This window comes from Bombina bombina, chromosome 1 (genome assembly GCF_027579735.1).
Source record: "Bombina bombina isolate aBomBom1 chromosome 1, aBomBom1.pri, whole genome shotgun sequence".
Taxonomy (NCBI): Eukaryota; Metazoa; Chordata; class Amphibia; order Anura; family Bombinatoridae; genus Bombina; species Bombina bombina.
The window spans coordinates 653,978,907-654,006,096 of NC_069499.1; the positions used below are offsets into that span (position 1 = coordinate 653,978,907).

At 42.0% G+C, this 27,190-nt stretch overlaps 1 protein-coding gene across 1 annotated transcript in view; it reads left to right on the forward strand.

Moving 5' to 3' along the window:
* STAG2 (stromal antigen 2) overlaps positions 1-27,190 on the forward strand; it is an 848,979-nt gene that overhangs the window by 696,047 nt on the left and 125,742 nt on the right. Inside the window, exon 29 of the mRNA XM_053699120.1 lies at positions 7,320-7,448. Within this exon, the coding sequence (XP_053555095.1) occupies positions 7,320-7,448 (129 nt within the window). The remainder of the gene's footprint in view (positions 1-7,319; positions 7,449-27,190) is intronic.

The following is a 27,190-nucleotide window of genomic DNA, read 5'->3' on the forward strand; positions in this document are numbered from 1 at the left end:
GCTGGTAGGGGGCAGATTAAGGTTTTTCAAGGATATTTGGATAAATTCTGTCAAATCAATGGATTCAGAGCATTGTCTCTCAAGAGTATCAAATAGGATTCAGAGGATTGTGAGAAGATTTTTTTCTCTCGCGTATCCCAGCAAATCCAGTAAAAGCTCATACTTTCCTGAAGTGTGTTTCAGACCTGGAGTCTTCAGGGGTAATCATGCCAGTTCCTTTTCAGGAACAAGGTTTGGGGTTTTATTCAAATCTATTCATTGTCCCAAAGAAGGAAAATTTATTCAGACCAGTTCTGGATCTGAAAATTTTGAATCGTTATGTAAGAGTACCAACTTTCAAGATGGTGACTATAAGGTCTATTCTGCCTTTTGTTCAGCGAGGACATTATATGTCCACAATAGACTTGCAGGATGCATACCTTCATATTCTGATTCATCCAGAACATTATCAGTTCCTGAGATTCTCTTTTATAGACAAGCATTACCAATTTGTTGCTCTTCCATTTGGCCTAGCAACAGCTCCAAGAATCTTTTCAAAGGTTCTGGGTGCCCTACTCTCTGTAATCAGAGAACAGGGTATTGCGGTGTTTCTTTATTTGGATGATATCTTGGTACTAGCTCAGTCTTTACGTTCTGTAGAATCTCACACAAATCAACTAGTGTTGTTTCTTCGGAAACATGGTTAGAGGATCAATTTACCAAAAAGTTTCTTGATTCCTCAGACAAGGGTCACCTTTTTAGGTTTCCAGATAGATTCAGTGTCCATGACTCTGTCTCTAACAGACAAGAGACGTTTAAAATTGGTTGCAGCTTGCCGGCACCTTCGGTCTCAGTAATTCCCTTCAGTGGCTATATTCATGGAAGTTTTAGGTCTTGTGACTGCAGCATCGGACGCGATCCCCTTTGCTCGTTTTCACATGAGACCTCTACAGCTTTGTATGCTTAACCAATGGTGCAGGGATTATACAAAGGTATCACAATTAATATCCTTAAATCCCAATGTTCGACACTCTCTGACGTGGTGGATATATCACCATCGTTTAGTTCAAGGGGCCTCTTTTGTTCGGCCAACCTGGACTGTGATCACAACAGATGCAAGTTTTCAGGTTGGGGAGCTGTTTGGGGATCTCTGACAGCACAAGGGGTTTGGAAATCTCAAGAGGCGAGATTACCAATAAATATTTTAGAACTGAGTGCAATTCTCAGAGCTCTTCAGTTTTGTCTTCTGTTGAAGAGAGAACCGTTCATTTGTTTTCAGACAGACAATATCACAACAGTGGCATATGTCAATTATCAGGGTGGGACTCACAGTCCCCAAGCTATGAAAGAAGTATCTCGGATACTTGCTTGGGCGGAATCCAGCTCCTGTCTAATCTCTGCCGTGTTTGGGAGACGGATTATCTCAGCCGTCAGACTTTACATCCAGGGGAGTGGTCTCTCCATCCAGATGTGTTTTCTCAGATTGTTCAGATGTGGGGTCTTCCAGAGATAGATCTCATGGCCTCTCATCTAAACAAGAAACTTCCCAGATACCTGTCCAGGTCCAGGGATGTTCAGGCGGAAGCAGTGGATGCGCTGACACTTCCTTGGTGTTATCATCCTGCTTACATTTTCCCGCCTCTAGTTCTCCTTCCAAGAGTGATCTCCAAAATCATCATGGAACAGTCTTTTGTGTTGCTGGTGGCTCCATCATGGCCACACAGGTTTTGGTATGCGGATCTGGTTCGGATGTCCAGTTGCCCGCCTTGGCCACTTCCGTTAAGGCCGGACCTACTGTCTCAAGATTAGTTTTTCCATCAGGATCTCAAATCATTAAATTTGAAGGTATGGAAATTGAACGCTTGTAGTAAGTCATAGAGGTTTCTCTGACTCAGTGATTAAAACTATGTTACAAGCTCGTAAATCTGTCTCTAGAAAGATTTAATATAGAGTTTGGAAGACTTACATTTCATGGTGTTCTCCTAAATTCTCTTGGCATTCTTTTAAAATTCCTAGAATTTTACAGTTTCTTCAGGATGGTTTGGATAAGGGTTTGTCTGCAAGTTTCTTGAAGGGACAAATCTCTGCTCTTTCTGTTTTATTTCACAGAAAGATTGCTAATCTTCCTGACAATCACTGTTTTGTACAGGCTTTAGTTCGTATTAAGCCTGTCATTAAATCAATTGCTCCTCCTTGGAGTCTTAATTTTACAGGCTCCTCCATTTGAGCCTATGCATTCTTTGGACATTAAACTACTTTCTTGGAAAGTGTTGTTCCTTTTGGCTATCTCTTCTGCTAGAAGAGTTTCTGAGCTATCTGCTCTTTCTTGTGAGTCTCCTTTTCTGAATTTTTCAACAGGATAAGGCAGTTTTGCAGAGTTCTTTTCAATTTTTACCTAAGGTTGTGAATTCTAACAACATTAGTAGAGAAATTGTTGTCCCTTTCTTGTGTCCTAATCCTAAGAATTCTTTGGAAAGATCCTTACATTCTTTGGATGTGGTAAGAGCTTTGAAATTTTATGTGAAAGCTACTAAAGATTTCAGGAAGACTTCCAGTCTATTTGTTTTCTTTTATGGTCCTAGGAAAGGTCAGAAGGCTCCTGCTATTTCCTTGGCTTCTTGGTTAAAACTTTTGATTCATCAAGCTTATTTGGAGTCGGGTCAGGCCCTGCCTCATAGAATTACAGCTCATTCTACTAGATCAGTCTCCACTTCATGGGCCTTTAAGAATGAAGCTTCAGTTGATCAGATTTGCAAAGCGGCAACTTGGTCTTCTTTGCATACATTTACTAAATTCTACCGTTTTGATGTATTTGCTTCTTCAGAAGCAGTTTTTGGTAGAAAAGTTCTAAAGGCAGCTGTTTCAGTTTGATTCTTCTGCTTTTGATTTAAGTTATTTTTCTTTCATTTATGAGAATAAACTTAATTTTTTTGGGTTGTGGATTCATTTTTTCAGCAGAAAATGGCTGTTTTTATTTTTATCCCTCCCTCTCTAATGACTCTTGCGTGAAGTTCCACATCTTGGGTTTTGATATCCCATACGTCACTAGCTCATGGACTCTTGCCAATTACATGAAAGAAAACATAATTTATGTAAGAACTTACCTGATAAATTCATTTCTTTCCATGAGGCCCACCCTTTTTATGGTGGTTATGATTTTTTGTATAAAGCACAATTATTTCCAAATTTCTTTTGTTGATGCTTTCTGCTCTTTTCTTTATCACCCCACTGCTTGGCTATTCGTTAAACTGAATTGTGGGTGTGGTGAGGGGTGTATTTATAGGCATTTTGAGGTTTGGGAAACTTTGCCCCTCCTGGTAGGAATGTATATCCCATACGTCACTAGCTCATGGACTCTTGCTAATATGAAAGAAATTAATTTATCAGGTAAGTTCTTACATAAATTATGTTTTTGTGCCTACAAAAGTCATTTTATGGGAAGGTTGGAGCCACAGTAGAGCTGTGGCAGTTTGCTTGTGACTGTTATGACGGTTTTACCATTTTTTTGCTTCGTTTTTGAGCCTGAGGGGTTAATCATCCATTTGCAAGTGGGTGCAATGCTATTTTAGTTTGTTATACACACTGTAAAAATTTCATAAAGTTAACTTCTTTTTTCACTGTTTTGCAGTTTTTGTGTTTGTTTTTTTTCCCTTAAAGGCACAGTACCGTTTTTTATAATCTGCTTTTTCACATTAATTAAAGTGTTTTCCTAGCTTGCTGGTCTCATTACTAGTCTGTTAAACATGTCTGACATAGAGGAAACTCCTTGTTCATTATGTTTAGAAGCCATTGTGGAACCCCCTCTTAGAATGTGTACCAAATGTACTGATCTTACTATGTTATAAAGACCATACGTCACTAGCTCATGAACTCTTGCCAATATGAAAGAAATGAATTTATCAGGTAAGTTCTTACATAAATTATGTTTTTCTGCACAACAGAAATAAGAATTTTATTTTAAAAGGAAAAAATGGTGTGTTCCACTTTTTCTAAGACCCTCTCCTCTTAAAAATATTACTATTGGGGAGTATGTGGACGATGGTCATTTTATCACATTCCTTCAGTGTCCACCACATATTAGGGACCACATGGTGTACTTTGGTGGTCTAATTTGGGGACTTGCAAACTGGAGTGTTTGCATGTTCAATCCCACATGCTACTGCAGTGTCATTTTCTCCTGTCCCTCATGTATCCTGTGTTTTATTAACAAGTGGAGGGCTCCGACTTTTCTAGTATGCTAGATATACCCTTCTCAGCTAAGGAGGCTGGATAGTTATTCCTGGGGTTAGAATGGATTCAGCTGGGCTACGAGATTACTACTTCCTAAGAGGGTAGTCGCTTCTTTCAATGATTCAGAAAGGGTCGTACTCCAGGGCTTCCAACCTCTTTCAGCTGTGTCACCGTCACTAGAGCGACGGCAATTTGACTGCTGTACTTTTTCAGTTAGAAAGTCCTATGGATAGATCCAGGATATTATTAGAACTTATGAGTTTGCTAAATTCGACTTTTCTGCAGATCACTAAATTTTGCTGCCTTTCGACTCTCTATCCATGAAGGTCTTTTTGACGGAAGTCAGAAAGTTAAAGTTTCTGAATACATGCCGAACCCTTCAGTCCAACCCTCTGCCTTCAGAGGCTCAGTGCATGGAGGCAATTGGATTGATGGTAGCGGCAATGGACATCATTCCGTTTTTCATCTCAGACCTCTGCAACTGATCATGCTCAGACAGTGGAATGGAGATTATTCAAATTTGTCTCCTCAAATAGATCTAGATCAGGAGACAAGGGACTCTGTTCTATGGTGGTTGTCGCTGGATCATCTGTCCCAGGGGACATGCTTCCGCAGACCCTCATAGGTGATAGTGACAATGGACGCCAGTCTGATAGGATGGGGAGCAATCTGGAACTCCCTGAGGGCTCTGGGTGTATGGACTCGATAGGAGTCTCTACTTCCCATCAATATCCTAGAGTTGAGAGCAATATTCAATGAGCTTCAGGCTTGGCCTCAGTTGGCTTCGGCCAAATTCATCAGATTCCAGTCGGACAACATTACGACTGTAGCTTACATCAATCGTCAGGGAGGAACAAGGAGTTCCTTAGCAATGACAGAAGTAGCCAAGATATTTCAGTGGGCGGAGGCTTACTCTGGTTATCTGTCGGCGATCCACATCCCAGGTGTGGAAAAGGGAAGCGGATTTTCTGAGCAGACAGACTTTTCATCCGGGGGAATGGGAATTCCATCCGAAGGTATTTGCCAACCTGATTCTCAGATGGGGCAGGCCGGAGTTGGATCTTATGGCATCTCGTCAGAATGCCAAGCTTCCGAGATACGGGTCCAGGGATCCCCAGGCCGAGCTGATAGATGCCTTGGTCTTTCAGCCTAGCTTATGTGTTCCCTCCATTTGCTCTCCTTTCCCGGGTGATTGCTTGAGTCAAACAGGAGAGGGCATCAGTGATCCTCATCGCTTCTGCGTGGCCTTGCAGGACTTGGTATGCCGATCTGGTGGACATGTCATCTCGGCCACCATGGAATCTTCCACTGAGGAATGACCTTCTCATTCAGGGACCCTTCCATCATCTGAATCTAGTTTCTCTGCAGCTAACTGCTTGGAGTTTGAACGCTTGATTTTATCTAAGCGAGGGTTTTCTGATTCGGTCATTGATACATTGATTCAGGCACGTAAACCTGTTACTAGAAAGATTTACCATAAGATATGGCGTATATATCTTTATTGGTGCGAATCCAAGGGCTACTCATGGAGTAGGGTTAGGATTCCCAAGATTTTGTCTTTCTCCAAGAAGGATTGGAGAAAGGGTTGTCAGCAAGTTCCTGAAAGGGACAGGTTTCAGCTTTGTCTATTTTGCTACACAAGCGTCTGGCAGATGTTCAATCTTTTTGTCAGGCTCTGACTAGAATCAGGCCTGTGTTTAGACCAATTGCTCCTCCTTGGAGTTTGAATTTAGTTCTTAATGTTCTTCAAGGGGTTCCGTTTGATCCTATGCATTCCATAGATATTAAGTTATTATATTGGAAAGTTTTATTTTTGGCTGCTATTTCTTCTGCTCGCAGAGTTTCTGAGCTTTCGGCATTACAATGTGATTCTCCTTATCTTATTTTTCATTCCGATAAGGTGGTGTTCCGTACCAAACCTGGTTTTCTTCCTAAGTTGTTTCAAATAAAAATGCTAATCAGGAAATTGTGTTTCCTTCCTTGTGTCCTAATCCTTCTTCTAAGAAGGAGCAACTGTTACATAATTTGGACGTGGTCCATGCCTTGAAGTTTTACTTACAGGCCACTAAGGATTTTCATCAATCATCTTCCCTGTTTGTTCTGTTTTCTGCCAAGCATAGGGGTCAGAAAACTACGGCTACCTCTCTTTCTCTTTGGCTGAAGAGTATCATCCGTTTTGCATATGAGACTCCTGATCGAATTATGGCTCATTCCGCTAGGGCTGTGGCTTCCTCATGGGCATTCCAAAAAGAAGCTTCTGTTGAATAGATTTGCAAAGCTGCAACTTGGTCTTCTCTTCACACTTTTTCCAAATTTTACAAATTTGATACTTTTGCCTTGTCAGAGGCTGTTTTTGGAGGAAAGTTCTTCAAGCTGTGGTTCCTTCCATTTAGGTGCCCTGTCTTGTCCCTACCCTTTCATCCGTGTCCTATAGCTTTGGTATTGTATCCCATAAGTAAGGATGAAATCCATGGACTCATCGTATCTTGTAAATGAAAAGGAAATTTATGCTTACTTGATAAATTTGTTTCTTTTACGATATGATGAGTCCACGGCCCACCCTGTTTTTGTATGACAGGTCTTTTATTTTTGTTAAACTTCAGTCACCTCTGCACCTTGGCTTTTCCTTTCTCTTCCTAACTTCGGTCGAATGACTGGAGTGGGAGGGAAGGGAGGAGCTATATATATATACACCTCTGCTGTGGTGCACTTTGCCGCCTCCTGTTGACCAGGAGGCGATATCCCATAAGTAAGGATGAAATCCGTGGACTCATCGTATCGTGTAAAAAACTAATTTATCAGGTAAGCATAAATTTCCTTTTTGTTGTAATTAATATTGTAAACAATTACATTCATGAAGTTGAATATCACTCTGTGGTTTTCTTTAGACGCTTCCAGTGTATATGCAAATACTTTGACTTTTGCCTGCTTATATGAATTACATGGCAAAGTAATGTCGGCTGGTGTGCATGCTACAAAATAACCGTTCTGAGAAATAAAACAATAAAAAAAACAAAAAACTTCTTCATTATGTAAATACATACAGTATGTGTTTCATACATTGTGTTTTTGGTTTTTTAATTTAACTTTATTTTTAATTTTATTTATAGAGATGGTATAGAGTTTGCCTTTAAGGAACCAAGCCCACAAGGTGAAGTTCATCCGCCTTTAAATATGGCATTTCTTGATATCCTGAGTGAGTTTTCATCTAAACTTCTTAGACAAGACAAAAAAACTGTGTAAGTAATCTAAATATTCCATCTTAATTGTCTCTCAATTTACAAAAAAAAATGCATATACAATGTACAAAGAAGTTGGCGTGGGGGATGTACGAAGAAGAAAAACATTAATAGTTGCCTTGGAAATTTTTGCATTATCCTTTTTGAACTGTTACTGACTTTTATAATTATTTTGATTAACCGTCCATAGCCTGTATTGTTTTACAAAAAGTGATTCTGCTGTCACCCTTTTTGATTTGTTTTTATTGCTACAAAGCACTTATCTTTTCACTTACCTAGAAGGAGATATATTCTTGGAATAGTTTGAGACTGTTGATGTACTGGAATTGTAACTTTCTTTCCAATGGCATGGAGAGTCCACAAATCCGTTGAATTACTAGTGGGAATTCAACTCCTGGCCACCAGGAGGAGGCAAAGAGCACCCCAGCAAAGCTGTCAATTATCACTCCCACTTCCCATAAACCCCCAGTAATTCTTTGCCTTGTACATCAGGGAGGATGTGAAAAGATAGTGCCTGAAGAAAATCAAGTTTCTTTTACAAGATATACAGAGTCCACGGGTTTCATCCTTTACTTGTGGAATATAATCCTCCTGCTAACAGGAAGTGGCAAAGAGCACCACAGCAGAGCTGCTATATAGCTCTTCCCTTAACTCCTCCCCTCAGTCATTCTCTTTGCCTATGCATAGCAATAGGAAGGGTAAAGTTTATGTGGTGATAAAAAGATAGTTTAGTTTTTCTTCAATCAAGAGTTTTTTATTTTAAATGGTACCGGTGAGTACTGTTTTTACTCTGGCATGATATGAAAGAAGAATCATGCCTTGGGTCTGATTATCTTAGCTGTGTAACGAAGATCAATGTTCGTTCCCACAAGCGTTGCTGAGGAAGTACAGGAGAAGTCTTCAGTATGGGGGAACGATTTCTTGCTACAAGCAATTTCAAGGTATGTGCAGTCCTTTACATTCTGAGGAGACATGATATATCAGATTTTGGCTGACATATTCCCCATGCGGGGCAAGGGTAAGCAGTAGTCCTTATTATAGGGTGGTACTGTGGTAACCTGTGTATTATTATCCCATTCAAAATAACATGGGATACTTATGGGCTATGTGGTTAGACACTGGGGCAGCCTAGGAAACCTATGGTAGACGATTATGGGGTTATTGAGGCTGCGTTTAATATTTTATGTGGGTTTCACATGGCATATTTATTATAAAATGAAGCAGTGTGTGCATATGTTATTTGAAAAACGCTTCCCATGCGGTTTTCTCTAATTTAGGCTCATCAGACATGATGGATGGGGCCTATTTTCGCACTTCAGTGCGCAGTTAGTTTTCTGGAGAGGTAGCAGCCATTAGCTCCGGTTAGAACCAGACTGTGAGGCTGTACTTTGGAGTGGGACCGGATCATTTTGACAGGTCTTGGGGGCAGGTAGGCACCACAGCGGAGCTGTGGCGAGGTGCAGAAGTATTTAAGTGATAATTTGTCTGCAGATCGTTTTACTCCTGCCTAATTTACTGAAATTGAAATTTAACTCTCCATTTACTTGTGGTGCAACATCCGATGGCATATTAGGCTCTAAAAACTACAAAATTATTCATTTTGATTATCGTTTTAACGACTTTGCAAAAACAGTGTACACTTTTTATTCTTAAAGGCGCAGTACCGTTTTTTTGTATTGTATTATTTTCACACATAATAAAGATTGGGAAAGACTTGTGCTGTTATTACTAGTCTGTACAACATGTCTGACATGGGAAGTCAGTGTTCTATGTGTTTAGAAGCCATGGTGGAACCCCCTCTTACATTGTGCTCTTCTTGTACTGGAAGGGCCTTACACTGTAAGGATCACATTTTAAATAAAGAAAGTGGGCCTCAGGAGGATTCTCAGTCTGCAGAGAATCAAGGTATGCCATCTAATTCTTCCCAAGTGTCACAACCTTTAACACCCACGCAAGCTACGCCAAGTAATTCTAGTGCGTCTACTACTTTTACTTTGCAAGATATGGCGGCAGTCATGTCTACTACCCTTACAGAGGTATTGTCTAAGCTGCCAGGCTTGCAGGCTAAACGCCATAGGTCAGATATTAATACAAATACTGAACCCTCTGACGCCTTAGTGGCTATTTCCGACGTAAACTCCCAATGCTCTGATTTGGGGGTTAGGGATTTTATGTCTGAGGGAGAACTTTCAGAGTCAGGAAATGTATTACCTCAGACAGATTTGGACTTCACGTCCTTTAAATTCAAATTAGAACACCTCCGTTTATTGCTCAGGGAGGTTCTGGCGACTCTGGATGATTGTGACCCGATCACGGTTCCTCCAGAAAAATAAAATGGACAAATATTTGGAAGTACCTACTTACACTGATGTTTTTCCGGTTCCTAAGAGAATTTCAGATATTGTTAAGAAGGAATGGGATAGACCAGGTATTCCGTTTTCTCCCCCTCCTAATTTTAAGAAAATGTTTCCCATATCTGACACCATGAGGGATTTTTGCCAATTGATTCCCAAGGTGGAGGGAGCTGTTTCTAGTTTAGCTAAATGTACAACTATACCCATTGAGGACAGTTGTGCGTTTAAAGACCTTATGGATAAAAAATTGGAGAGTCTTCTAAAGAAAATGTTTGTTCACCAGGGTTTTCTCTTACAGCCTATAGCTTGCATGGTTCCAGTAACTACTGCAGCTGCTTTTTGGTTTGACGCCTTTAGAGGACATTTTAGGCAGAATTAAGGCTCTTAAACTAGCAAATTCTTTCATGACGGATGCTGCTTTTCAACTTGCAAAATTAGCAGCGAAAAATGCAGGCTTTGCCATTGTGGCGCGTAGAGCGTTATGGCTAAAGTCATGGTCGGCTGACGTATCGTCTAAAGCTAAGCTTTTGTCTATTCCCTACAAGGTTAAGACCCTAATCGGGCCTTAACTGAAGGAAATCATTTCTGACAGGCCCCTCAAGATGAGGAGTAAACAAAATAATTTTCGTTCCTTTCGAAATTTTAAAGGAACATCCTCTGCTTCCCCTTCCTCCACTAAACAGGAAGGGAACCTTGCGCAATCCAAGGCGGTCTAGAGACCTAACCAGGCCTGGAATAAAGGTAAACAAGCCAAAAAGCCCGCTGCTGCTACCAAGACAGCATGAAGGGGCAGCCCCCGATCCGGGACCGGATCTAGTAGGGGGCAGACTCTCTTTCTTTGCTCAGGCTTGGGCAAGGGATGTACAGGATTCCTGGGCATTGTAAATTGTGACCACGGGGTATCAGTTGGAATTCAAGGATTCCCCCCCAAAGGGAAGATTTCATCTTTCAAGATTGTCCGTAGACCAGACAAAAAGAGGCGTTCTTACGCTGTGTAAAAGACCTCTACACCATGGGTGTAATTTGCCCAGTTCCAGATCGGGAACAAGGGTAGGGATTCTATTCAAACCTTTTTGTGGTTCCCAAAAAAGAGGGAACTTTCAGACCGATTTTAGATCTCAAATGTCTAAACAAGTTTCTCAGAGTCCCATCGTTCAAGATGGAGACCATTCGTACAATTCTGCCTATGATCCAGGAGGGTCAGTACATGACCACGGTGGACCTGAAGGATGCATATCTTCACATCCCTATCCACAAGGATCATCATCAGTTCCTGCGATTTGCATTCCAGGACAATCATTATCAGTTTGTGGCCCTTCCCTTCGGGTTTGCCACAGCTTCCAGAATCTTCACAAAGGTTCTAATGTCCCTTCTAGCGGTGCTCAGGCCGAGAGGAATAGCGGTGGCGCCCTATGTGGACGATATCTTGATCCAAGCGTCAACATTTCATCTGTCCGAATCTCACATGGACATCGTGTTGTCATTTCTGAGAACTCATGGTTGGAAAGTGAATGTAGAAAAGAGTTCACTAATTCCAGAGACAAGAGTTCCATTCCTGGGAACTCTAATAGACTAGGCAAACATGAAAATATTTCTGACGGAAGTCAGAAAATCAAAGATTCTAACTACTTGTAGGGCTCTGTACGCAGTCCATTCATCGACCATCAGTGGCTAAATGTATGGAAGTCATCAGACTAATGGTAGCGGCAATGGATATCATCCCGTTTGCTCGCTTTCATCTCAGACCACTACAACTGTGCATGCTCAGTCAGTGGAATGGGGATTATGCGAACTTATCTCCTCAGATAAATCTGGACCAAGAGACCAGAAACTCTCTTTGTGGTGGTTGTCACAGGACAATCTGTCACAAGGGATGTGCTTCCGCAGGCCATCTTGGGTGATAGTAATGACAGACGCCAGTCTTCTGGGCTCGGGTGCAGTCTGAAATTCCTTGAAGGCTCAGGGTGTGTGGACTCAGGCGGAGTCTCAATTGCCATTCAATATTCTGGAGCTGAGAGCGATATTCAACGCGCTGCTAGCGTGGCCTTAGTTGGCTTCGGCCAAGTTCATAAGATTCCAGTCGGACAACATCACGGATGTGGCGTATATCAATCATCAGGGGGGATCAAGGAGTTCTCTAGCGATGATAGAAGTTTCAAAGATAATTCGATGCGCGGAGGCTCACTCTTGCCATCTGTCTGCTATCTATATCCCAGGAGTAGAAAACTGGGAAGCAGATTTTCTAAGTCATCAGACTTTTCATCCGGGGGAGTGGGAACTCCACCCGGAGGTGTTTGCAACCTTGGTTCATCAATGGGGCACACCGGAATTGGATCTGATGTCATCTCGACAGAATGCCAAACTTCCACTTTACGGGTCCAGGTCAAGGGACCCCCAGGCGGTGCTGATAGATGCTCTAGCAGTACCTTGGTCGTTCAACCTGGCTTATGTGTTTTCACCGTTTCCTCTCCTTCCTCGTGTGATTGCCAGAATCAAACAGGAGAGGGCTTCAGTAATTCTAATAGCGCCTGCGTGGCCACGCAGGACCTGGTATGCAGATCTAGTGGACATGTCGTCTCTGCCACCGTGGAGACTTCCATTGAGAAGGGACCTTCTCATTCAAGGTCCTTTCCAAATCTCACTTCTCTGTAACTGACTGCTTGGAGATTGAACGCTTGGGGCACGATCCGATATAGATCGTAGTTTGCGGCGCAAGCGAGGGAACCCCCGCCGCCCGTAGTTTCAGCTCGCAACTCGTGCTATCCCATATACGGCGCCGTCAGAGGCTAAAGTGCCGTAAGTCTAACAAACCAGCGATGTCCAGAAATCTGCGTAAGTACAAATTTCTGGAGTCGCCAGTGACTTACGGAGCTTTAGAAACTGCCGGCGCCTACAAAACCTGACTAAGTTATAAAATCACCCGTACTGTCTAACACGCCTCCCAAACATAGCCCGACACGTCTAACCTTCTATCCGATATCCCCCCTCACTATCCTAACAATAAAAAATATATTAACCCCTAAACCGCCGCTCCCGGACCCCACCGCCACCTAATAAAGTTATTAACCCCTAATCCGCCGCTCCCGGACCCCGCCGCCAGCTATATTAAATCTATAACCCCCTAATGTGAGCCCCTACCCCGCCATCTACCTTACCTACCCCCTAAAGTGAGCCCCTTACACTGCCGCCATCTACCTTACCTACCCCCTAAAGTGAGCCCCTTACACCGCCGCCATCTACCTTACCTACCCCCTAAAGTGAGCCCCTTACACCGCCGCCATCTACCTTACCTACCCCCTAAAGTGAGCTCCTACCCCGCCGCCATCTATTTTAAAAATATTAACCCCTAATTTAATCCCCCTACACCGCCGCCACCTATATTAACTATATTAACCCTAATTATATTAGGGTTAATATAGTTAATATCATTATTATATTATATATAAAGTATAATAACCCTATCTATCTCTAACATCCCTAACTAAATTCTTATTAAAATAAATATAATTAATATTAATATTATTAATTAAAATATTCCTATTTAATTCTAAATACTTACCTATAAAATAAACCCTAAGATAGCTACAATGTAATTAATAATTATATTGTAGCTATTTTAGGGTTTATATTTATTTTACAGGTATCTTGGTATTTATTTTAACTAGGTACAATAGCTATTAAATAGTTAACTATTTAATAGCTACCTAGTTAAAATAATTACCAATTTACCTGTAAAATAAATCCTAACCTAAGTTACAAATACACCTACACTATCAATAAATTAAATAAACTACAAATATCTAAACTAAAATACAATTAAATAAACTAAACTAAATTACAAAAAAACCCACTAAATTACAAAAAATAAAAAAGATTACAAGATTTTTAAGCTAATTACACCTATTCTAAGCCCCCTAATAAAATAATAAAGCCCCCCAAATAAAAAAAATTCCCTACCCTATTCTAAATTAAAAAAGTTAACAGCTCTTTTACCTTACCAGCCCTTAAAAGGGCCTTTTGCGGGGCATGCCCCAAAGAAAACAGCTCTTTTGCCTGTAAAAAAAAACAATACCACCCCCCAACATTACAACCCACATACCCCTATTCTAAACCCACCCAAACCCCCCTTAAAAAAACCTAACACTACCCCCCCTGAAGATCCCCCTACCTTGTCTTCACCCAGCCGGGCAGAACTCTTCATCCGATCCGGGCGATGTCTTCAATCAAGCGGCAGAGAAGTCTTCTTCCATCCGGGCGATGTCTTCAATCAAGCGGCAGAGAAGTCTTCTTCCATCCGGGCGATGTCTTCAATCAAGCGGCAGAGAAGTCTTCTTCCATCCGGGCGATGTCTTCAATCAAGCGGCAGAGAAGTCTTCTTCCATCCGGGCGATGTCTTCAATCAAGCGGCAGAGAAGTCGTCTTCCATCTGGGCGATGTCTTCAAGCAAGCGGCAGAAAAGTCTTCAGATTTTTCTACCATAATTCCGATTGGCGGAGGAGCGAAGAAAGAAGATTGAAGATGCCGCTTTGCTTGAAGACATCGCCGGATGGAAGAATACTTCTCTGCCGCTTTCTTGAAAACATCGCCCGGATGGAAGAAGACTTCTCTGCCGCTTGATTGAAGACATCGCCCGGATGGAAGAAGACTTCTTTGCCGCTTGATTGAAGACATCGCCCGGATGAAGAGTTCTGCCCGGCTGGGTGAATACAAGGTAGGGAGATCTTCAGGGGGGTAGTGTTAGGTTTTTTTAAGGGGGGTTTGGGTGGGTTTAGAATAGGGGTATGTGGGTGGTGGGTTGTAATGTTGGGGGGTGGTTTTGTGTTTTTTTTTTTTCAGGCAAAAGAGCTGTTTTCTTTGGGGCATGCCCCGCAAAAGGCCCTTTTAAGGGCTGGTAAGGTAAAAGAACTGTTAACTTTTTTAATTTAGAATAGGGTAGGCAAATTTTTTTATTTTGGGGGGCTTTATTATTTTATTAGTGGGCTTAGAATAGGTGTAATTAGCTTAAAAATCTTGTAATCTTTTTTTATTTTTTGTAATTTACTGTTTGTTTTTTGTAATTTAGCTTAGTTTATTTAATTGTATTTTAGTTTAGATATTTGTAGTTTATTTAATTTATTGATAGTGTAGGTGTATTTGTAACTTAGGTTAGGATTTATTTTACAGGTAAATTGGTAATTTGGTAATTATTTTAATTAGGTAGCTATTAAATAGTTACTAACTATTTAATAGCTATTGTACCTAGTTAAAATAAATACCAAGTTACCTGTAAAATAAATATAAACCCTAAAATAGCTACAATGTAATTATTAATTACATTGTAGCTATCTTAGGGTTTATTTTATAGGTAAGTATTTAGATTTAAATAGGAATATTTTAATTAATAATATTAATATTAATTAGATTTATTTTAATAAGTTAGGGATGTTAGAGTTAGATAGGGTTATTATACTTAATATATATATATATATATATATATATATATATATATATATATATATATATATATAATATAATAATGATATTAACTATATTAACCCTAATATAATTAGGGTTAATATATATAATATAATAACGATATTAACTATATTAACCCTAATATAATTAGGGTTAATATAGCTGGCGGCGGTGTAGGGGGGATTAGATTAGGGGTTAATGTATTTAATATAGGTGGCAGCGGTGTAGGGGGATTAAATTAGGGGTTAATGTGTTTAATATAGGTGGCGGCGGTGTAGGGGGATTAAATTAGGGGTTATTATTTTTAAAATAGATGGCGGCGGGGTAGGAGCTCACTTTAGGGGGTAGGTAAGGTAGATGGCGGCGGGGTAGGGGCTCACTTTAGGGGGTAGGTAAGGTAGATGGCGGCGTTGTAAGGGGCTCACTTTAGGGGGTATGTAATGTAGCTGGCGACGGTGTAGGGGGATCTCATTAGGGGGTTGTATTTTTAATGTAGGTGGCGGCGGGGTCCGGGAGCGGCGGTTTAGGGGTTAAACACTTTATTAGGGATTGCGGCGGGGGATCGCGGTTGACAGGTAGATAGACATTGCGCATGCGTTAGGTGTTAGGTTTTATTTGGCAGCTAGTTTAGGGAGTTACGGGGCTCCAATAGACATCGTAAGGCTTACTATGGCTGCATTTTGTGGCAAGGTGAAAATGGAGTAAGATTTCTTAATTTTCGCCACGTAAGTCACGCTGTATATTGGATACCAAACTGCGCGGGTTTGGTATACCTGCCTATGGCCCAAAAAACTACGGGCGAAGGCAGAAAGATACGAGCGTAACTTCTAGGTTACACCGTATATAGGATACCAAACCCGCGCAAAATTCGGCGTCGCCGGCTTTTGCGGGCGACGCTGCATATCGGATCGGGCCCTTGATTTTATCTAAGCGGAGTTTCTCTGAGCCGGTCATTGATACTCTGTTTCAGGCTCGCAAGCCGGTCACTAAAAAATTTACCATAAGATATGGCGTAAATATCTTTATTGGTGTGAATCCAAGGGTTACTCATGGAGTAAGGTTAGGATTCCTAGGATTTTGTCGTTTCTCCAAGAAGGTTTGGAGAAGGGTTTATCAGCTAGTTCCTTGAAGGGACAAATTTCTGCTTTGTCAATTTTGCTTCACAAGCGTCTGGCAGATGTACCAGATGTTCTGGCATTTTGGCAGGCTTTAATCAGAATCAAGGCTGTGTTTAAACCAATTGCTCCGCCATGGAGTTTGAATTTAGTTCTTAATGTTCTTCAAGGGATTCCGTTTGAACCCATGCATTCCATAGATATGAAGCTGTTATCTTGGAAAGTTTTGTTTTTGGTAGCTATCTCTTCTGCTCGAAGGGTTTCTGAGCTTTCTGCATTGCAATGCGATTCCCCTTATCTTATATTCCATTCTGATAAGGTGGTTTTGCGGACTAAACCTGGATTTCTTCCTAAGGTTGTTTCAAACATGAATATTAATCAGGAAATTGTGGTTCCTTCCTTGTGTCCTAATCCTTCCTCTAAGAAGGAACGTCTGTTGCATAACTTGGACGTGGTTCATTCTTTAAAATTTTATTTACAAGCAACCAAAGATTTCCGTCAAACATCTTTCCTGTTTGTTGTTTAGTCCGGGAAACGTAGGGGTCAAAAAGCTATGGCCACCTCGCTCTCTTTTTGGCTGAGAAGCATCATCCGCCTGGCATATGAGACTGCTAGACAGCAGGCCCCTGAAAGGATTACGGCTCATTCCACTCGGGCTGTGGCTTCCACTTGGGCTTTTAAAAACAATGCTTCTGTTGAACAGATTTGTAAGGCTGCGACTTGGTCCTCCCTTCATACTTTTTCCAAATTTTCCAAATTTGATACTTTTGCTTCTTCTGGGGCTTTTTTTGGGAGAAAGGTGCTTCAAGCAGTGGTGCCTTCCGTTTAGATTCCTGTCTTGTCCCTCCCTTGTCCCTCCCTTTCATCCGTGTCCTAAAGCTTTGGTATTGGTATCCCACAAGTAAAGGATGAAACCCGTGGACTCGGTATATCTTGTAAAAGAAAAGGAAATTTATGCTTACCTGATAAATTAATTTCTCTTGTTAAGTGTATCCAGTCCATGGATCATCCATTACTTGTGGGATATTCTCCTTCCCAACAGGAAGTTGCAAGAGGATCACCCACAGCAGAGCTGCTATATAGCTCCTCCCCTCACTGCCATATCCAGTCATTCTCTTGCAACTCTCAACTAAGATGGAGGTCGTAAGAGGACTGTGGTGTTTTATACTAAGTTTATTTCTTCAATCAAAAGTTTGTTATTTTTAAATGGTGCCGGAGTGTACTGTTTATCTCAGGCAGTATTTAGAAGAAGAATCTGCCTGCGTTTTCTATGATCTTAGCAGAAGTAACTAAGATCCTTTGCTGTTCTCACATATTCTGAGGAGTGAGGTAACTTCAGAGGGGGAATAGCGTGCAGGTTTTCCTGTAATAAGGTATGTGCAGTTAAAATATTTTTATGGGAATGGAATTTGCTAGAAAATGCTGCTTATACCGAAGTAATGTAAGTAAAGCCTTAAATGCAGTGATAGCGACTGGTATCAGGCTTATTAATAGAGATACATACTCTTATAAAAGTGTATTTTAAAACGTTTGCTGGCATGTTTAATCGTTTTTTACATATGTTTGGTGATAAAACTTATTGGGGCCTAGTTTTTTCCACATGGCTGGCTTGAATTTTGCCTAGAAACAGTTCCCTGAGGCTTCCCACTGTTGTAATATGAGAGGGAGGGGCCTATTTTGGCGTTTTTTTTGCACAGCAAAAATTACAGACACAGACATCCAGCTTCTTCCTGCATGATCCAGGACTTCTCTGAAGGGCTCAAAAGGCTTTAAAAGTCGTATTGAGGGAGGTAAAAAGCCACAGTAGAGCTGTGGCAGTTGTTGTGACTGTTTAAAAAACGTTTTTGTTATTCCGTTTTTGGTATTAAGGGGTTAATCATCCATTTGCAAGTGGGTGCAATGCTCTGCTAACTTATTACATACACTGTAAAAATTTCGTTAGTGTAACTGCATTTTTTCACTGTTATTTCAAAATTTGGGAAAATTTGTGTTTCTTAAAGGCGCAGTAACGTTTTTTATATTGCTTGTAAACTTGTTTTAAAGTGTTTTCCAAGCTTGCTAATCTCATTGCTAGTCTGTTTAAACATGTCTGACACAGAGGAACCTACTTGTTCATTATGTTTGAAAGCCATGGTGGAGCCCCATAGGAGAATGTGTACTAAATGTATTGATTTCACCTTAAACAGTAAAGATCAGTCTTTATCTATAAAAGAATTATCACCAGAGGGTTCTGTCGAGGGGGAAGTTATGCCGACTAACTCTCCCCACGTGTCAGACCCTTCGCCTCCCGCTCAGGGGACGCACGCTAATATGGCGCCAATTACATCAGGGACGCCCATAGCGATTACCTTGCAGGACATGGCTGCAATCATGAATAATACCCTGTCAGAGGTATTATCTAGATTGCCTGAATTAAGAGGCAAGCGCTATAGCTCTGGGGTTAGGAGAGATACAGAGCGTGCAAATGCTGTTAGAGCCATGTCTGATACTGCGTCACAGTATGCAGAACATGAGTACGGAGAGCTTCAGTCTGTGGGTGACATCTCTGACTCGGGGAAACCTGATTCAGAGATTTCTAATTTTAAATTTAAGCTTGAGAACCTCCGTGTATTGCTTGGGGAGGTATTAGCTGCTCTGAATGACTGTAACACAGTTGCAATTCCAGAGAAATTGTGTAGGCTGGATAGATACTATGCGGTGCCGGTGTGTACTGACGTTTTTCCTATACCTATAAGGCTTACAGAAATTATTAGCAAGGAGTGGGATAGACCCGGTGTGCCCTTTTCCCCACCTCCTATATTTAGAAAAATGTTTCCCATAGACGCCACTACACGGGACTTATGGCAGACGGTCCCTAAGGTGGAGGGAGCAGTTTCTACTTTAGCAAAGCGTACCACTATCCCGGTTGAGGACAGTTGTGCTTTTTCAGATCCAATGGATAAAAAAATTGGAGGGTTACCTTAAGAAAATGTTTATTCAACAAGTTTTTATTTTACAGCCCCTTGCATGCATTGTGCTTGTCACTGCTGCAGCGGCATTCTGGTTTGAGGCCCTGGAAGAGGCCATCCAGACAGCTCCATTGAATGAAATTATTGACAAGCTTAGAAAGCTTAAGCTAGCTAACTCATTTGTTTCTGATGCCATTGTTCATTTGACTAATTTAACGGCTAAGAATTCCGGATTCGCCATCCAGGCGCGTAGGGCGCTATGGCTTAAATCCTGGTCAGCTGACGTGACTTCAAAGTCTAAATTACTCAACATTCCTTTCAAGGGGCAGACCTTATTCGGGCCTGGCTTGAAGGAAATTATTGCTGACATTACTGGAGGCAAGGGTCATACCCTTCCTCAGGACAGGGCCAAATCAAAGGCCAAACAGTCTAATTTTCTTGCCTTTCGAAATTTCATGGCAGGAGCAGCATCAACTTCCTCCGCTTCAAAACAAGAGGGAACTGTTGCTCATTCCAGACAGGTCTGGAAACCTAACCAGTCCTGGAACAAGGGCAAGCAGGCCAGAAAGCCTGCTGCTGCCCCCAAGACAGCATAAAGGAACGGCCCCCTATCCGGAAACGGATCCAGTGGGGGGCAGACTTTCTCTCTTCGCCCAGGCGTGGGCAAGAGATGTTCAGGATCCCTGGGCGTTGGAGATCATATCTCAGGGATATCTTCTGGACTTCAAAGCTTCTCCTCCACAAGGGAGATTTCATCTTTCAAGGTTATCAGCAAACCAGATAAAGAAAGAGGCATTCCTAAGCTGTGTGCAAGACCTCCTAGTAATGGGAGTGATCCATCCAGTTCCGCGGACGGAACAAGGACAGGGATTTTATTCAAATCTGTTTGTGGTTCCCAAGAAAGAGGGAACCTTCAGACCAATCTTGGATCTAAAGATCTTAAACAAATTCCTCAGAGTTCCCTCATTCAAAATGGAAACTATTCGGACCATCCTACCCATGATCCAAGAGGGTCAGTACATGACCACAGTGGACTTAAAGGATGCCTACCTTCACATACCGATTCACAAAGATCATCATCGGTTCCTAAGGTTTGCCTTTCTAGACTGGCATTACCAATTTGTAGCTCTTCCCTTCGGGTTGGCCACTGCCCAGAGAATTTTTACAAAGGTTCTGGCTCACTTCTGGCGGTTCTAAGACCGCGAGGCATGGCGGTGGCTCCGTATCTAGACGACATCCTGATACAGGCGTCAAGCTTTCAAATTGCCAAGTCTCATACAGAGTGGGAACTCCATCCGTAGGTGTTTGCTCAACTGGTCCATTGTTGGGGCAAACCAGAACTGGATCTCATGGCGTCTCGCCAGAACGCCAAGCTTCCTTGTTACGGATCCAGGTCCAGGGACCCGGGAGCAACGCTGATAGATGCTCTAGCAGCTCCTTGGATCTTCAACCTGGCCTATGTGTTTCTACCGTTTCCTCTGCTCCCTCGACTGATTGCCAAAATCAAACAGGAGAGAGCGTCTGTGATTCTGATAGCGCCTGCGTGGCCACGCAGGACCTGGTATGCAGACCTAGTGGACATGTCATCTCTTCCACCATGGACTCTGCCTCTGAGGCAGGACCTTCTAATACAAGGTCCTTTCAATCATCCAAATCTAATTTCTCTGAGACTGACTGCATGGAGATTGAACGCTTGATTCTATCAAGGCGTGGCTTCTCCGAGTCAGTCATTGATACCTTAATACAGGCTCGGAAGCCTGTCACCAGGAAAATCTACCATAAGATATGGCGTAAATATCTTTATTGGTGTGAATCCAAGAGTTACTCATGGAGTAAGGTTAGGATTCCTAGGATATTGTCCTTTCTCCAAGAGGGTTTGGACAAAGGCTTATCAGCTAGTTCTTTAAAAGGACAGATCTCTGCTCTGTCTATTCTTTTGCACAAGCGTCTGGCAGAAGTTCCAGACGTCCAGGCATTTTGTCAGGCTTTCGTTAGGATTAAGCCTGTGTTTAAAACTGTTGCTCCCCGTGGAGCTTAAACTTGGTTCTTAAAGTTCTTCAGGGAGTTCCGTTTGAACCCCTTCATTCCATTGATATTAAACTTTTATCTTGGAAAGTTCTGTTTTTGATGGCTATTTCCTCGGCTCGAAGAGTCTCTGAGTTATCTGCCTTACATTGTGATTCTCCTTTACTTACAGGCTACTAAAGATTTTCGTCAAACATCTGCCCTGTTTGTCGTTTACTCTGGACAGAGGAGAGTTCAAAAAGCTTTGACAACCTCTCTCTCCTTTTGGCTTCGGAGCATAATACGCTTAGCCTATGAGACTGCTGGACAGCAGCCCCCTGAAAGGATTACAGCTCATTCTACTAGAGCTGTGGCTTCCACCTGGGACTTTAAAAATGAGGCCTCTGTTGAACAGATTTGCAAGGCTGGTCTTCGCTTCACACCTTTTCAAAATTTTACAAATTTGACACTTTTGCTTCTTCTGTGGCTGTTTTTGGGAGAAAGGTTCTACAGGCAGTGGTTCCTTCCGTTTAAGTTCCTGCCTTGTCCCTCCCATCATCCGTGTACTTTAGCTTTGGTATTTCTATCCCACAAGTAATGGATGATCCGTGGACTGGATACACTTAACAAGAGAATACATAATTTATGCTTGCCTGATAAATTTATTTCTCTTGTAGTGTATCCAGTCCATGGCCCACCCTGTCCTTTTAAGGCAGGTCTAAATTTTAATTAAACTACAGTCACCACTGCACCCTATGGTTTCTCCTTTCTCGTCTTGTTTCGGTCGAATGACTGGATATGGCAGTGAGGGGAGGAGCTATATAGCAGCTCTGCTGTGGGTGATCCTCTTGCAACTTCCTGTTGGGAAGGAGAATATCCCACAAGTAATGGATTATCCGTGGACTGGATACACTACAAGAGAAATAAATTTATCAGGTAAGCATAAATTATGTTTTCTTTTACGATATACCGAGTCCACGGCCCACCCTGTCATTTTGAGACAGGATTTATTTTTTATATAAACTTCAGTCACCTCTGCACCTTGTTAGTTCTTTCCCTTTCTCTTCCTATACCTTCGGTTGAATGACTGGGGGGAGGAGTTAAGAGAGGAGCTATATAGCAGCTCTGCTGTGGTGCTCTTTGCCACTTCCTGTTAGCAGGAGGATTATATCCCACAAGTAAAGGATGAAACCCGTGGACTCGGTATATCGTAAAAGAAATCAATTTATCAGGTAAGCATAAATTTCCTTTTTTAATACTTTAATCAGTACTTTCTCCAACATAGGTGTGTCCGGTCCACGGCGTCATCCTTACTTGTGGGATATTCTCTTCCCCAACAGGAAATGGCAAAGAGCCCAGCAAAGCTGGTCACATGATCCCTCCTAGGCTCCGCCTACCCCAGTCATTCTCTTTGCCGTTGCACAGGCAACATCTCCACGGAGATGGTTAAGAGTTTTTTGGTGTTTAAATGTAGTTTTTATCCTTCAATCAAGTGTTTGTTATTTTAAAATAGTGCTGGTATGTACTATTTACTCTGAAACAGAAAAGAGATGAAGATTTCTGTTTGTAAGAGGAAGATGATTTTAGCAAACGTTACTAAAATCGATTGCTGTTTCCACACAGGACTGTTGAGATGAAGTAACTTCAGTTGGGGGAAACAGTTGGCAGACTTTTCTGCTTGAGGTATGACTGGCCACATTTCTAACAAGACTATGTAATGCTGGAAGGCTGTCATTTCCCCTATGGGGACCGGTAAGCCATTTTCTTAGATTAAGTAAAAGATTAAAGGGCTTCATAAGGGCTTAAAAAACTGGTAGACATTTTTCTGGGCTAAAACGATTATTTTGCTAAGCATATTTTGCAGATTATAACTCTTAATAGTTATTATAATCTTGGGGATTGTTTTAAAAAACGGCAGGCACTGTATTGGACACCTTTTTCAGATGGGGGCCTTTTCTAGTCATAGGCAGAGCCTCATTTTCGCGCCACTAATGCGCAGTTGTTTTTGGAAAGCAAGGCATGCAGATGCATGTGTGAGGAGCTAAGAACCACTGAAAAAGCTTATAGAACGCATCATTTGGTATCGTATTCCCCTCTGGGCTTGGTTGGGTCTCAGCAAAGCAGATAGCTGGGACTGTATAGGGGTTAAATGTAAAAACAGCTCCGGTTCCGTTATTTTAAGGGTTAAAGCTTTCAAATTTGGTGTGTAATACTTTTAAGACACTGTGGTGAAATTTTGGTGAATTTTGAACAATTCCTTCATACTTTTTCACATATTCAGTAATAAAGTGTGTTCAGTTTAAAATTTAAAGTGACAGTAACGGTTTTATTTTAAAACGTTTTTTGTGCTTTGTTGACAAGTTTAAGCCTGTTTAACATGTCTGTACCTTCAGATAAGCTATGTTCTATATGTATGAAAACTAAGGTTTCTCCCCATTTAAATTTATGTGATAATTGTGCCATAGTGTCCAAACAAAGTAGGGACAATGATGCCACAGATAATGATATTGCCCAAGATGATTCCTCAAATGAGGGGAGTAAGCATGATACTGCATCATCCCCTTCTGTGTCTACACCAGTTTTGCCCACACAAGAGGCCCCTAGTACATCTAGTGCGCCAATACTTATTACCATGCAACAATTAACGGCTGTAATGGATAATTCTATGGCAAACATTTTATCCAAAATGCCTACTTATCAGAGAAAGCGCGATTGCTCTGTTTTAAACACTGAAGAGCAAGAGGACGCTGATGATAACTGTTCTGACATACCCTCACACCAATCTGAAGGGGCCAGGAGGGAGGTTTTGTCTGAGTGAGAAATTTCAGATTCAGGAAAAATTTCTCAACAAGCTGAACCTGATGTTGTAACATTTAAATTTAAATTAGAACATCTCCGCGCACTGCTTAAGGAGGTATTATCTACTCTGGATGATTGTGACAATTTGGTCATTCCAGAGAAATTATGTAAGATGGACAAGTTCCTAGAGGTTCCGGTGCCCCCCGATGCTTTTCCTATACCCAAGCGGGTGGCGGACATAGTAAATAAGGAGTGGGAAAGGCCCGGCATACCTTTTGTTCCTCCCCCTATATTTAAGAAATTATTTCCTATAGTCGACCCCAGAAAGGACTTATGGCAGACAGTCCCCAAGGTCGAGGGGGCGGTTTCTACTCTAAATAAACGCACTACTATTCCTATAGAAGATAGTTGTGCTTTCAAAGATCCTATGGATAAAAAATTAGAGGGTTTGCTTAAAAAGATGTTTGTTCAGCAAGGTTACCTTCTACAACCAATTTCATGCATTGTTCCTGTCACTACGGCAGCGTGTTTCTGGTTCGAAGAACTAGAAAAGTCGCTCAATAAAGAATCTTCGTATGAGGAGGTTATGGACAGAGTTCAAGCACTTAAATTGGCTAACTCTTTTATTTTAGATGCCGCTTTGCAATTAGCTAGGTTAGCGGCGAAAAATTCAGGGTTTGCTATCGTGGCGCGCAGAGCGCTTTGGCTAAAGTCTTGGTCAGCGGATGTGTCTTCCAAGACAAAATTGCTTAACATCCCTTTCAAGGGTAAAACACTGTTTGGTCCTGATTTGAAAGAGATTATTTCAGACATCACCGGGGGAAAGGGCCACGCCCTCCCTCAGGATAGGTCTTTTAAGGCTAAAAATAAGCCTAATTTTCGTCCCTTTCGCAGAAACGGACCAGCCTCTAATTCTACATCCTCTAAGCAAGAGGGTAATACTTCACAACCCAAACCAGCCTGGAGACCGATGCAAGGCTGGAACAAGGGTAAGCAGGCCAAGAAGCCTGCCACTGCTACCAAAACAGCATGAAGGGATGGCCCCCGATCCGGGACCGGATCTTGTGGGGGGCAGACTTTCTCTCTTTGCTCAGGCTTGGGCAAGAGATGTTCAGGATCCTTGGGCACTAGAAATAGTTTCTCAAGGTTATCTCCTGGAATTCAAGGAACTACCCCCAAGGGGAAGGTTCCACAGGTCTCAATTATCTTCAAACCAAATAAAAAGACAGGCATTCTTACATTGTGTAGAAGACCTGTTAAAGATGGGAGTAATTCATCCAGTTCCAATAGGAGAACAAGGGATGGGGTTTTACTCCAACCTGTTCATAGTTACCAAAAAAGAGGGAACATTCAGACCAATTTTAGATCTCAAGATCCTAAACAAATTTCTCAGGGTTCCATCGTTCAAAATGGAAACCATTCGAACGATCCTTCCCACCATCCAGGAAGGTCAATTTATGACCACGGTGGATTTAAAGGATGCGTACCTACATATTCCTATCCACAAGGAACATCATCAGTTCCTAAGGTTCGCTTTTCTGGACAAGCATTACCAGTTTGTGGCACTTCCATTCGGATTAGCCACTGCTCCGAGAATTTTCACAAAGGTACTAGGGTCCCTTCTAGCGGTTCTAAGACCAAGGGGCATTGCAGTAGTACCTTACTTGGACGACATCCTGATTCAAGCGTCGTCTCTGTCAAAAGCAAAGGCTCATACGGACATCGTCCTAGCCTTTCTCAGATCTCACGGATGGAAAGTGAACAAAGAAAAAAGTTCTCTGTCCCCGTCAACAAGAGTTCCCTTCTTGGGAACAATAATAGATTCCTTAGAAATGAGGATTTTTCTGACAGAGGTCAGAAATTCAAAAATTCTAAGCTCTTGTCAAGTACTTCATTCTGTTCTTCGTCCTTCCATAGCGCAGTGCATGGAAGTAATAGGATTGATGGTTGCAGCAATGGACATAGTTCCTTTTGCACAAATTCATCTAAGACCATTACAACTGTGCATGCTCAAACAGTGGAATGGGGATTATACAGACTTGTCTCCGACGATTCAAGTAGATCAAAAGACCAGAGATTCACTCCGTTGGTGGCTGATCCTGGACAACCTGTCACAGGGAATGAGCTTCCGCAGACCAGAGTGGGTCATTGTCACGACCGACGCCAGTCTGGGAACCCCTGAAAGCTCAGGGTCTATGGTCTCGGGAAGAATCTCTTCTCCCGATAAACATTCTGGAACTGAGAGCGATATTCAATGCTCTCAAAGCTTGGCCTCAACTAGCAAAGGCCAAATTCATAAGGTTTCAATCAGACAACATGACGACTGTTGCATATATCAACCATCAGGGGGGAACAAGGAGTTCCCTGGCGATGGAGGAAGTGACCAAGATAATTCAATGGGCGGAGGATCACTCCTGCCACTTGTCTGCAATCCACATCCCAGGAGTGGAAAATTGGGAAGCGGATTTTCTGAGTCGTCAGACATTCCATCCGGGGGAGTGGGAACTCCATCCGGAAATCTTTGCCCAAATAACTCAATTATGGGGCATTCCAGACATGGATCTGATGGCCTCTCGTCAGAACTTCAAGGTTCCTTGTTACGGGTCCAGATCCAGGGATCCCAAGGCGACTCTAGTAGATGCACTAGTAGCACCTTGGACCTTCAACCTAGCTTATGTATTCCCACCGTTTCCTCTCATTCCCAGGCTGGTAGCCAGGATCAATCAGGAGAGGGCTTCGGTGATCTTGATAGCTCCTGCGTGGCCACGCAGGACTTGGTATGCAGACCTGGTGAATATGTCATCGGCTCCACCATGGAAGCTACCTTTGAGACAGGACCTTCTTGTTCAAGGTCCATTCGAACATCCGAATCTGGTTTCCCTCCAACTGACGGCTTGGAGATTGAACGCTTGATTTTATCAAAGCGTGGGTTTTCAGATTCTGTAATAGATACTCTGATTCAGGCTAGAAAGCCTGTAACTAGAAAGATTTACCATAAAATATGGAAAAAATATATCTGTTGGTGTGAATCTAAAGGATTCCCATGGAACAAGATTAAAATTCCTAAG